Source organism: Scardinius erythrophthalmus (genome assembly GCF_964197995.2).
Source record: "Scardinius erythrophthalmus genome assembly, chromosome: 4".
NCBI classification, from domain to species: Eukaryota; Metazoa; Chordata; class Actinopteri; order Cypriniformes; family Leuciscidae; genus Scardinius; species Scardinius erythrophthalmus.
Genome location: NC_138224.1, coordinates 5,476,938 through 5,489,169, shown reverse-complemented (window position 1 = coordinate 5,489,169; position 12,232 = coordinate 5,476,938). Strand labels below are relative to the sequence as shown.

Here is a 12,232-nt window from a genome sequence, read left to right as displayed (position 1 = left end):
AGGATAATCTCCAGACGGGTTTCCTCCACTGTGAAGCCGTTTGCTTTGATCAGGGCAGATTAATCCGGCACATGACCCCAAAGCCAAACAACAAATTCAGTTACTGTGTAACTCCCAGCAAACCAACCTGCCAACATGTATTGGATGAGGAGACTTTCATGAGGATCTTACAAGAACCTTTCATGTAGTTTCTCTGTGTTAAAGGGTTAGTTCACCCAAAAATGAAAATTCTGTCAGTAATTACTCACTCTCATGTTGTTCCAACCCCGTAAGACTTTCGTTCATCTTCAGAACACAATTTAAAGGGGTCATATAATGGTACATGCACTTTTACAAGTTGATTGTACTGAAATGTGTGTTGGCAGTGCCTGTACACAACCATCATAAAATGATAAAAATCCATCCAGTTTTTTTTTTTTAATCTTCTTATATGTTTTCCTCCCATCTCATATCAAGCTGTTCGATTTTGTGACGTCACAAAATCGACGCCCCTTCCACGATGGTTGATTGACAGCAACGTTTCAACACAGACCCGCCCTCGCGAGCGAGTTGTCAATCATAGCATGCGCCGGCGCACGTTCATTGTTGATAGCTGGAGCACTGAGTAGAATGGCGTCGGTCTAAGAGATTGTGGTGTTCTGTTCTTGGTTGTAATAACGAACACAGCATCATTTTGATGTTCCTAAATCCGAACCGCTGAAGACGCAGTGGCTGAGTTTGTTTTCGAAAGGAATATTCCCCACGATCAACAGCAATGCTTTCGTGTTTACGCGAATCATTTCACCAGACTGCTTTACAAACGAGGGTCAGTAAAAAGCTGGTTTTGCTAAGAAACTGCTCCTGAAAAAAGGATCGGCACCAACTATTCGTGTTCCTGCTGAACCTCCAGAAGAACTGAAGTGAGTGTAACGTTTTGTTGACCTTTATATTAATCTTTATATTAATCTTTGCAAATCGCTAGAATGCGGCTATGTGGCATGTTTTCTATGTACGACATTATCAATATAATTCATAATCCCACGTTTATAATGAACGACGCGTTATGGTTATTGTGTTATTGTGTTACAAACGGTGTGCGCACAGAACAGAGGGGCGGGGTGAGCAAAGCTCATTATCATTTAAAGACACATGCACTTAAACGGCGTGCTGAAAACAGAGCTGTTTTTGACCAGGTAAAATTAGTGTTTTCTTACAATACTAATGAGAATTTTTAATTAAAGTATATTACAAACTTTTAATTTAGACCCTAAAGAATCATATTAGCTTGTACAAAAATTACATTATATGACCCCTTTAAGATATTTTTGATGAAATCTGAGAGCTGGCTCACTGCTTCATAGGCTTCTATGTAATCGATATCTGCCATCCCAGAAAAGTTAGTAAAGACATTGTTAAAATAGTCCAAGTTTTTTTATTTAAATATGATTTGTTTTTAATGTGTTGGTTTCGTGATGATAGATTTCTCTGAAAACACTTTATGTAAGTACATACTGTACACTACCATTTAAAAGTTTGGAGTCGGTAGTATTTTTTAATGTTTTTGAAAGTCACTTTCAGTAGTCACTTAGACTATTTTAACGGTGTCTTTACTAACTTTTCTGGGATGGCAGATATCGATTACATAGAAGCCTATGAAGGAGTGAGCCAGCTCTCAGATTTCATCAATAATATCTTAATTTGTGTTCCTAAGATGAAGGAAAGTCTTACAGGGTTGGAACAACATGAGAGTGAGTAATTACTGACAGAATTTTTGGGGGAACTAACCCTTTAATACCTGGCGGTGGCTTTGTCGCGCACGTCGCCGGCGCAGCAGATGGTTGTGTGAGCGGCACACATGGGGGATCTATTAGAGCAATCACAAGATGTTTGCATCAGAGGAAACTTGCGAAACTGCGTGCTTTTGTTCTCAAAAACAGATTGTGCCACAGGGGCTCAGTTAAGAGAGAAGAGACTTTTAAAGTGATTTCTTGAAAAGCTGTCAACTTCTTCAGACTTGAACTCAACTCACTTTTATAAACAGTTTGATTACCAAACTGGGTTAAAGGTTAAAGGCCTGTTCGCACCAAGAACCGTTAACTATAAGGATATCAATATAGTGTTCACACCAGCGGACGATATCGTTCTGTTTATTATAAGCGCGTGCTGCAGTTTTGTCGTCTGCCGCTTTAAATGCTCAAGCTCTTTAAAGCAGGACGGATTCTGATTGGCTGTCAATGCTTTTATCGTTCATCAACTGTGGCGTTATTGTTATAGTTGTGGTGTGGACTCTGCTATTCTTTTATATTTAGAACTATTATCTTCTCCGTTATAGTTATCGTCCATTGTGTGAATGGGCCTTTAAAGGTTAAGAGTGTAATATCTACACTTCTATAAATGGTAAATCTCCACATTTTACAATATATTATTTAAAATATATATTTTTTTAAATTGCTATTTTAAATTTTAAAATATTTCACCATATTACTAGTTTTAATGTACTTTTGTTTTGTGAGCGTAAGAGATTTCTTTCAAAAACATTAAAAAAAATTACCGACCCCAAACTTTTAAATGGTAGTGTACAGTATGTACTTACATAAAGTGTTTTCAGAGAAATCTATCATCACGAAACCAACAAATTAAAAACAGATCAAACCTAAAAAAACAAAAACAGATTTGCCCTATAAAATTTGTCGATTTTTCAATTCGTTTTGCAAATAGTATCTTAAAATCAGTAAATGTATCATGTTTAAAGAGTGTTTACTTAAAGAAATAAGACCAATAGTAATTTCTAAAAGGATTTCTTGCAAAGCTGTCAACTCCTCCAGACTCGAACTCAACAACCACACCACTGGTGGTTTCATATCAGATTCCCTGATATGATTGTAAAGCGCTTTGGCTGTACAGTAGTACATATGAAAGCGCTATATAAATGCCTCATTCATTCATTCAACACACTTTTCTGAACAGTTTGAATTTTCCCAAATGGGCTGTTAAAGGTTAAAACTGTAATATCTGCACTTTTATTTATGGCACATCTCTCTGCAAACTAGGATTGGAGAACGTAATTACGAATGAAAAAATTACACACTTCACCTTTAAGCAATTTTCCCGTAACTTTCCCCTGTGTCTGAACGCAGACGGCGTAAAAGCTAAAGATTACACCTCGGACAGCTGACTCAGGATCTCAAGCTTACCACATCACTGAACACTCGCAAACACTTGAAGACACTCTCTATCGCAATACATAACCTCTAGGTTTCAGCACTGCAAACAAATTATTATTTCTCTGTGTTTTTTTCTTGTTTTTCAGGATAAGTATCTCAACATCCTTGAATCTACAGTAGTCAACATTTGAAGTGGATCAAAAAAGTTCATCAAAGTTGTCCTAAGACAAGAACGGGTATTGTTCAAAATTAAGGTTTTGATCCACTTCAAATGTTGACTACTGTAGATATACACAACTGTTTAAAGGTTTGGGGTCTGAAAGTTTTTTTTTGGAAGAAATAACAATAACAATACTGTTAATATTAACAATAAATGTTTTTTGAGCAGCAAATAAGCGTATTAGAATGATTTTTGAAGACTAGAGTAATGGCTGCAGAAAATTCGTTACAGGAATAAATAACAATATCTAAAAAAAGAAAGAAATTGAGATTGAGTTTTTTTTATCTGTTTTGCAAATAGTATCTTAAAATCAGTAAATGTATCTTATTTAAAGGATTTTTACACAAAGAAAAACATATTTTTTTTTGCAGTAAACACCCACACTAAAAAGATATTCAAAATTCAAACTAAATTTTTTCAAAGCACCCGCCAACGGCTAAAAGAAATGTTCCCAGCCATTTTTTTTTTCACTTATTAAACTACATTTATTATTCACACAACTGAAATACTTGCAGAGGCCAACAAATTTTTTAGCAAATGTCACAAAGAGCCCTTTGTAAAACAACAACCATGACATCCCAAGGAGAAACTTAAGAGTGTACCGGTACTTAATATTTTTTGTTTTTCACTGCACGATGTGACAGTAGATTTTGTTATAAAAAAGTGCTATTCAAGTTGACACAAATGATTTAGTGTACCTATAAGACACTTTCCAAAGAACTCAGGCTTCCCTCATTTATAACAGAGCACAGCGAGTATCTGTGACAAGGATTTTATAATAGAATCTCATTTTGAACTATGGCTCGCCCTGTAAAAGTCACTTTAATAAAGTACAGTAAGAAACGGAGGGATATGAGAGAGAGAGAGAGAGAGAGAGAGAGAGAGAGAGAGAGAGAGAGAGAGAGAGAGAGAGAGAGAGAGAGAGAGAGAGAGAGAGAGAGAGAGAGAGAGAGAGATTCTAAATAGAGGACAAAGCCAGGAGCACAGGCCTGAAAATGGAGCAGGCAATTAAGGGCTTCATGACCTCAATGTTTCCTTTCTCTCTATTTTTTTTTTTATCTCTCCTCTGCCTTTCCTTTCTCTCCTCTCCTCTCGAGTCACCTCACCTGGCGTACGATATGTGTGTGTTTTAGATTGTGGCTCTGAGAGTTTTCTAACAGTAGCATCATGTACACAGTACCTGGCGCACACGCACCTGTTGAGTGATCACATGACCTCCTGTGGCCTCTGAGCGCTCCACATACTGAATAATTCAGTTCAGAGAACAACACTGGAGGTGTTCACACACACAGACGAAACACAACACTGAATTATCATGTCCCTAATGTCTACTAGGCAGAGTGAACAAGTCTATTTCTACATATTCATACTGTGCGGGTGATAATATTGTTAATAGCGGTGCTTGTTATGGTAAGCATCACTGTTACTAATGCTCCAAGGGTTATGGATTTGAGCAAATTCAAAGTCTGAGTATAAAAATTCAGTGCATAATTGGCCACAGACATGAATGATACGTCTCATCATACTTATATGATATAGGCCTAGTAAAACAATACTACACTTAGAAGAAGGTGGGCTTTTTTGACTTCAGGCTTTAACAGAACGCTTACTAATACACAAGTGTTTTTGGTTTTTAAAGTAGAGACAAAAAGCTTCCATTGCAACAGTTTATGCACCTGGCCCCCAAAATGTACATCTTGTGAAGAAACAGGATGGCTTACATAAGGTTTAAAAGTACAGTTTGAGAGATCAGGAAATGATCTAGCAGTTACATGCACAGACAGAGAGCAAGAAAGCTAGAAAAAGAAAGTGAAGTCAGTCTTGTGTGGTCATTCAGGGCCAAACAAGCTAGAACTGAATGATTCATGTGCATGCAGGCTAACGGAAACCGTCATGTCCCTTTATGCATTAAACAAACTTTTAATGAGTTCTTTTTTTTTTTTCAGTACAAGCCAAAAAATAGCTCCACCAAAATACCTTCAGGATGCAAACAATACAACTTCTGCAGTGCTTTCTGACTCTGCTTTTAGATAAGGAGTGAATCATAATCAGAACATCATTGCTCCTCTCTTGTGTAGCCACAACAAAACGTTCATGCTTGGAGAAGACCGTTTAAGATGGTAGCTGTGTTTGGGAACATGGTAGCTGGTTTCTAGCTGGTCCAAAACCAGTCTGACGACCTTAAACTGGCCTTTGTTGCTGGTCCAAGATGGTCTACCAACGACTGATCATATTGGACCATTTTAAGATGGATTTTCCAGCAGTGTTGTTTGTTATTGTTTATAATTTATTGTCTACTAGATTTTTGCAGACCTAGAAAATAAGAGAAAACTAAATGAGCATTAGTTCTCCATTACATACACAAAAAGAAAAGTGAAGTCAGTTTTGTGTGGTCATTTAGGACCAAACAAGCTAGAACTGAATGATTCATGTGACTTCAAGGGATGGTCGGGTAGAGGATGTGAAATAGCCGAGGTCTCAGAGCAGAAACCGTTTCGTTTCTAAAAGCATACGGTTTTAGAAAGCTGCCCCTGCAGAGCCCAACTGTTGAATTTGACACATCCGTCAAAAAATATGTGCAGAAATACCCTCCACTCTGCCGGAAACGTCAACACAGCTGTCGTTCGTCAGGAAAAGCCCTGGATAAAGTGAACTAACAGGGTTATAAGAATGCTGCAGCTTTTTTTTAATCGATATTTTAAAATAATAACACTATGCTGTGAACACAGTAAAGATCAGGCATGCTGTGTACTGGTTTATAATGGCCAGTTGGATAACTGTGGGTGGATAAATAAAATCTGCGTGTGCCTGAGCGTGGGCGAAGAGAACCGTACCATGCCAGCAGCGTTTTTTATATGAGGGGAAATGAAGATCGGTGAGACCCTCTTAATGGTGTGCTTGAACTGGCCAGTCAGAGTTGCCATGACTCCTGTCTCTTGGGTTGCTATGACGGCAGCGTCTTCACATAGAGCTCAGATCCACCTAATCATAGGTTTAATAGATGTGTGCTCACAGTCGGAGCTCTTCTATTCCAAAACACTTCTCTGACTGAACAATCATGGTCATAGTTTATTTACATTAGTGTAATCTTGTGACACCTTGTTTAGTGATGCTGTAATTATATTAACATGCAATGTGTAACAATAGTGTGAAGTATCACATGATCGTTAAAAGGGGAAATCACTGGTGGGAATGCATGTGTGGTAGAAAGGCGAAAAATAATGTTTAAATCTGTGCTAGAGAAAACAGAGGGGAAAAAAGGTTGTCGTCTTCCCTTTTACCCATAATGCACTGCTTATGTTGGATTCTTAAGGCCACTCTGAGTCTGCTCCTATAGGATAGGTTTGATCAGAGTCAAATACCACCTTGCTTTGGTAGTAAATACTTCTTAGCAAACTTTTAGTCACAATGGTGTCAACTTGTACCAGAATTCAAAGAGTAAACGTTTAGCAGTAATGAGTTATTTTCAGTTTACAGTGAAGGATCCAGTGCGTTGCAGGCAGTGGCTAAAGGCTTTATAACCGGTCCTACTCAGCCCGCTCCGAGCGGGATTCGAACCCAGGTCACTGGCATGGGAGGCGGGTGTGCGAACAAGGACGCTAAAGACCACTAGCATCAATCGCTGCGATGTACCAAGTTGTCCTAAGACAAGAACGGGTATTGTTCAAAATCCATGTATAACTTTGATGAAAGGTTTTGATCCACTTCAAATGTTGATTACTGTATATATATATATTTTGTATTATTATGTATAACACTATACTTTAGTTTTAGTCTGTTTCTAATACAGAGACAGAATTGCTATCTTTCTCTCTTCCGACTGTCGTTATCAATCTTACTTTTTTTTTTTTTTACTCTTTTTGAAAGTTTTGAATATAATATTGTGTAGTTTTTCTTTTGCTATTTGAGCAAATTGGAGCACAAAAAAAAAAGTTTAATGTAGTCTCTCATTCACCGCTATAGAAGTTTACCCTACTATGACGACTTCTGCTTCTGAGAAACCCGGAAATGTGAAAAGGGTCAATACAAAGCAGGTTGAAAATCTGCGAACTTACACTTTAGGTAAACCTCTCAGATGGGCATTATGAAATTTGGACACAATCTATTCAAGGACTGTCTTCCTCCAGTGCAATAATCCGACCTGGTTAATCCGACTCTCCCCTGGTTAGCACAGAAAGATTAAATTACTGCAGTCAAAGCGACCGGAGCGACCCGCCGCAGCACGTATAAACACTGCACAGGTCTGCAAGGATGCACAACAACAACTGTGCATCAGTGCAACTATGTAGTTAAGACATGGTAGACGCACGAATTGAATATCAGCTAACTAACAACCTGAGAGTAAATCACTATTGTGTGGTGGATGAAAACATGCATGCATGGCGATGCAAGTGGCTGCAGACTGCAAAACAATCCCACTGTTTATCAGCAAACACACGTGCATGACCACAGCCACTGCAAAAGCAATGCATGCAGGCTAACGGAAACCAGCATGGCCCTTTATGCATCAAACAATGCATCATACATTTCTGCAGTGCTTTCTGACTCTGCTTTTAGATAAGGAGTGAATCATAATGAAAACCCGATCAGAACATTATTGCTCCTCTCTTGTGTAGCCACAACAAAACGTTCATGCTTGGGGAAAACCGTTTAAGATGGTAGCTGTGTTTGGAAACAAGGTAGCTGGTTTCTAGCTGGTCCAAAACCAGTCTGACGACCTTAAACTGGCCTTTGTTGCTATGGTCTACCAACCACTGATCGGATGGATTTAGGATGGATTCAGCAGGGTTGTTTGTTATTGTTTATAATTTATTGCCTTTTTTGCGAAACTACATTGAGCATTTATGGCATTAGTTCTCCATTACATACATTTTACTATGGTAGCCATACACTGTAAAGATGATAAGAATCATTCTAACTTTTTTGGGTCAATGCATTAACTTGACACAATAATTTCGGTACTTGACTGTATGAGTTTCAAATCGATTATCTTTGTCCGTAATTAACTTTAAAGTGGTCAAAAAAAGGTCTAATGAACTTTGGCACCACTTTGATTTCACTTTTAAAAATGGCAGTATTAAAAATTATTATTGGTGTGTTGTTATTATGGCATTAGCCACCACTGCAATCAAAAATTAATAAGCAAAAAAGTGAAAGAAATATCCTGACGCTTTTTGAAAGTGATTACAAATTATTATCTTGGTTTTAACCAGCATCTTAGACAATCCTAAAATGGATTATGGGTTTTAGTTCAGCTTGTCAAGCGCACCCAAAACCACCGTAAAACCAGACCGAACTCACAGACCAGCATTCCCACTCCAGTGTTTAGGGGAAACTATCGTTACCATGGTGAATTTTCATAAGTGTGTTCTGTTATAGCCGCATGTCAAAGTCAAAACTAAGTTACTCACGTCCCGAGCACTTCTTTGAATTCAAACATCTCCTTGATATCATCGACCTGCTTCTTCCACGAGCAATCCCCGCCGGCCTCTCCGTTCTCCCGAGCCATGGCGGAAAAATCGGGGAGGACCGTAGATGGAGAAGTGAGCTGGAGATCCCCGGAGATTTTCCCCGCTTTCCCACGCTGCACTTCCTGCTCTTTCTTCTCTCGCCTTCCCCGGTTCAACCGTTACCAAACAACCCCGGTGAGGATCTCCCGAGTGCTCTCGTCTCCCTCAGACAACCTAAACGGTTTGACGTAAATAGTTCAGAGTGGCGCGTGCGTGCGTGTTTCACCTTTACGGTGTCTTAACGGCACCGGTGCGGGTTTATTCCGCCGCGCGCGGCTGCTGAATGTCGATCCCGCGCGGACTGATGCGCTGCATCCGTTGTTATGGCAATGAGGAGAGAGAGTGAGTGAGTGAATGAATGAGGAGGAGGAAGATGCTGTGCTCCTCACCGCGCGACCTGACAAAGAGCAAATGCATGAGAAATATGGCAAGCCGTTTTAACACTCAACTAATACGCATCTTTTTTTGTTGTTGTTGTTACAAGTTAATAAAAAATGTTTTTCAGCGACTAGTACCGATTCATTAGATACCAGTACTTTAATTATTAACTAGTTACTGATATCTATTCTGGCTTTACTGGTTTCTTACTATATACTGGTTTTCTTATACTCAATAGTTACTAACAAGTTGGCTATGGAGTCTATTCAATTCGTACTTGGAAAATAGAATAGATACTACTATTGCAATTCAATTAACTAAAGAAAAAGTATTAGACCTAATGAACAGTTAATAGTAAACCTGGAACAGGTTCCAGCAAAAAAAATGGATTACATTGTAAGACGTGAAAAATTGATATGTGAACAACAAATCCCAAAATAATTCAATGGCCAAAAAAAAAAAAAAAAAAACATTTTTTGCTACAATTTAACAATGGAGTAGTTGTGATATAGTCACAAAGGAGTAAATATGCAACTATAAGTGACAGATTTAAACATTGTGCATTGTGGAAAGAACTATAACTAGTCACTGTTGAAATAAAGTACTGGTATCTAATGAATAATACAATTTTAAAATATATATAGTTTCTATTGGATCTCTCCCTGGTATTTACAAATATGTTCTATTACTATAAAAAGTAATAGTTTTATGTAATACATGTTAAAATGGCTTGCCATATGAGAGAGGAGAGAAGAGGAGGAGGAGAGATCGTGTGCTTGTGTGGATTGTTCGCATTGCACCAAAAGCATGCTCAAGTCCAACTGAAAAAAGCATGCATCCGTTCAGATCAATTATTTTAATAAAGTCTAAGTAAATAAAACAGTGGCCACATTAATATGCATTATGGCACATGCAAGATGATGATATTAATCACTGTTAATAGTTTCTGCATTTTAAAGCAACAAAGTCAATATGTTAGGCAAAATAGTTCAGGCAAAGTCAAGGTAAAACAACACTTTGGCTACATCTGCTGGCACCTATTAGCAGACTGATGATGAGAATAATCCACGAACCAGCTTCAGAGTTCTACACACGCCTCACCTGTGTTTAGCAATAAACTGTTAAGCTTTAAAAGTGCAGGAAATGCTTAAATTATTTAACACACCACAACTTAAATAATACAAATTAACACAATTGCACTGTAAACATAATATTTACCTTGATGTCGGTGGCCTTCTCATAGCAAGTTGCCATGTGACTTTTAGATAAAGATGGTGAGAGGATGCCAGAGCTTTTATGAGTCACTTGAAAACATTTATTTACAGTGACAACCTTTTCAATATTTTCCCCCAAAATTAGGCACTGTCCCTCCCCCCAGGAGCACAAATGTCTATATCACTCATAATACAATATTTAAGGGTTAAAAAGCATGTTTGAGACCAGGCCGTAAAGTGGCACTGAAGCTTGCTTGACTCATGTCTGCTGTGGATGTCAGATTGGCCACAGACTGTTCACTTGTATCAGTACAGTCAGCGGCGAGGATGGAGGGAGTGTGTGTGTGTGTGTCAGTCAGCTTCTCTGCTCATGAGTATTCCAGCTGCAAACCACTGCAGTTTCTCGGCTCTGGAAAATCTGTCCCTCCCTTTGCATTTTGTCTCTCTCTCTTTCCTCTTTCTCTCTTTAGCTCTGACTGAGTCAGCAAATCTAAGCAGTTTGATCTGACAGATCCCCCCCCCCCCCCTCTCGAAGATATTTCGCCTCTGAATCCCGTGTCCAATCCAGAGCATTTGGTTTGTCAGTCATTAGGAAACATTGCCAAATCATGCAAAAAATGCTAATATAGACACGCTCACTGGTAGTTGTTCATATGTTAAATTCAAATTAAAATCAAATTTGAATGGAATTGTTCATCCCATTAAATACACCAAAATAAGTGGACTTTTTGGGGAGAAGGAACATTGTGTGTTACTTTACAATAAGGTCTAATTGGTTAACAATGGGTATCATAAAAAATAGCACATTTTTAACAGCATTTATTAACTTACGTTAATGTTAATGTATGAATATTACTGCTGTCAAATCGATTAATCACGATTAATCGCATCTAACAAAAGTTTTTGGTTATATAATACATTTATATATGTATAATTATGTGTGTGTATATACAGTTTACACACACACAGACATATATTATGTAAACAAAATATTTTATGTTAGATGAGATTAATTGTGATTAATAATAGTAATAAATATACTATTGTTCATTATTAAATACATTTTTGTTCATAATACAGTAGTGGCATAAAATAGTAGATTAAACCATCAATATATGATAATAATATTTTAAATAAGAGGGAAGAACAAAACACTAAACTTAGCTAAGGTATTTATCTGACAAAATTATAAGGCAAAACTACTGGTTTTATTTATATGCAAATAAAAATGCATAGAAAAACAGGAAATAGCACAAATTGACTACCACATAATCAATTATTAAAATTATAATTTCCAAATTTCCACATAATCAATTATTAAAATTATTTTAAAATAATTCTGCACATTTTGGCATGTTTCATTGCGTTATCACAAATAAAACGACTGAATCCGACCGTGATTATGCAATATGCTTACAAAATCTCTAACAAAATTATGATATTTGAATAAAGGGTGTCAATTTACCTAACCCTAACCACTACTTTAGATGAACTAATGTTAAAAGTTAATTAGTATGTATACATTAACATTAACCCACACGCTACGTTTATTATTTTGTGTTAGCTTTAGCAATGTTAACGTAAAGAACCTTATTATATAGTGTTAACAAATACTGTGCATATTGCATTTCTATAATACATTTTCAAGTGTTCCAAAACCTTTTGATGTCTTTTCAATTAATTTCTCAGTTGCTTATGATTACTAGATAAGGATTTAATAATAATTATATCGAGAGCTGTACGAAACAGTTGATGAAATATTTTAGT

General features: G+C 37.3%; 1 protein-coding gene across 1 annotated transcript in view; it reads right to left on the bottom strand.

Moving 5' to 3' along the window:
- The window catches only part of camk1da (calcium/calmodulin-dependent protein kinase 1Da), a 54,813-nt gene extending 45,632 nt beyond the window's left edge, over positions 1-9,181 (bottom strand). The window contains exon 1 of the mRNA XM_081363637.1: positions 8,775-9,181. Within this exon, the coding sequence (XP_081219763.1) occupies positions 8,775-8,872 (98 nt within the window). The 5' untranslated portion in view covers positions 8,873-9,181. The remainder of the gene's footprint in view (positions 1-8,774) is intronic.
- Positions 9,182-12,232: the final 3,051 nt, after the last annotated feature.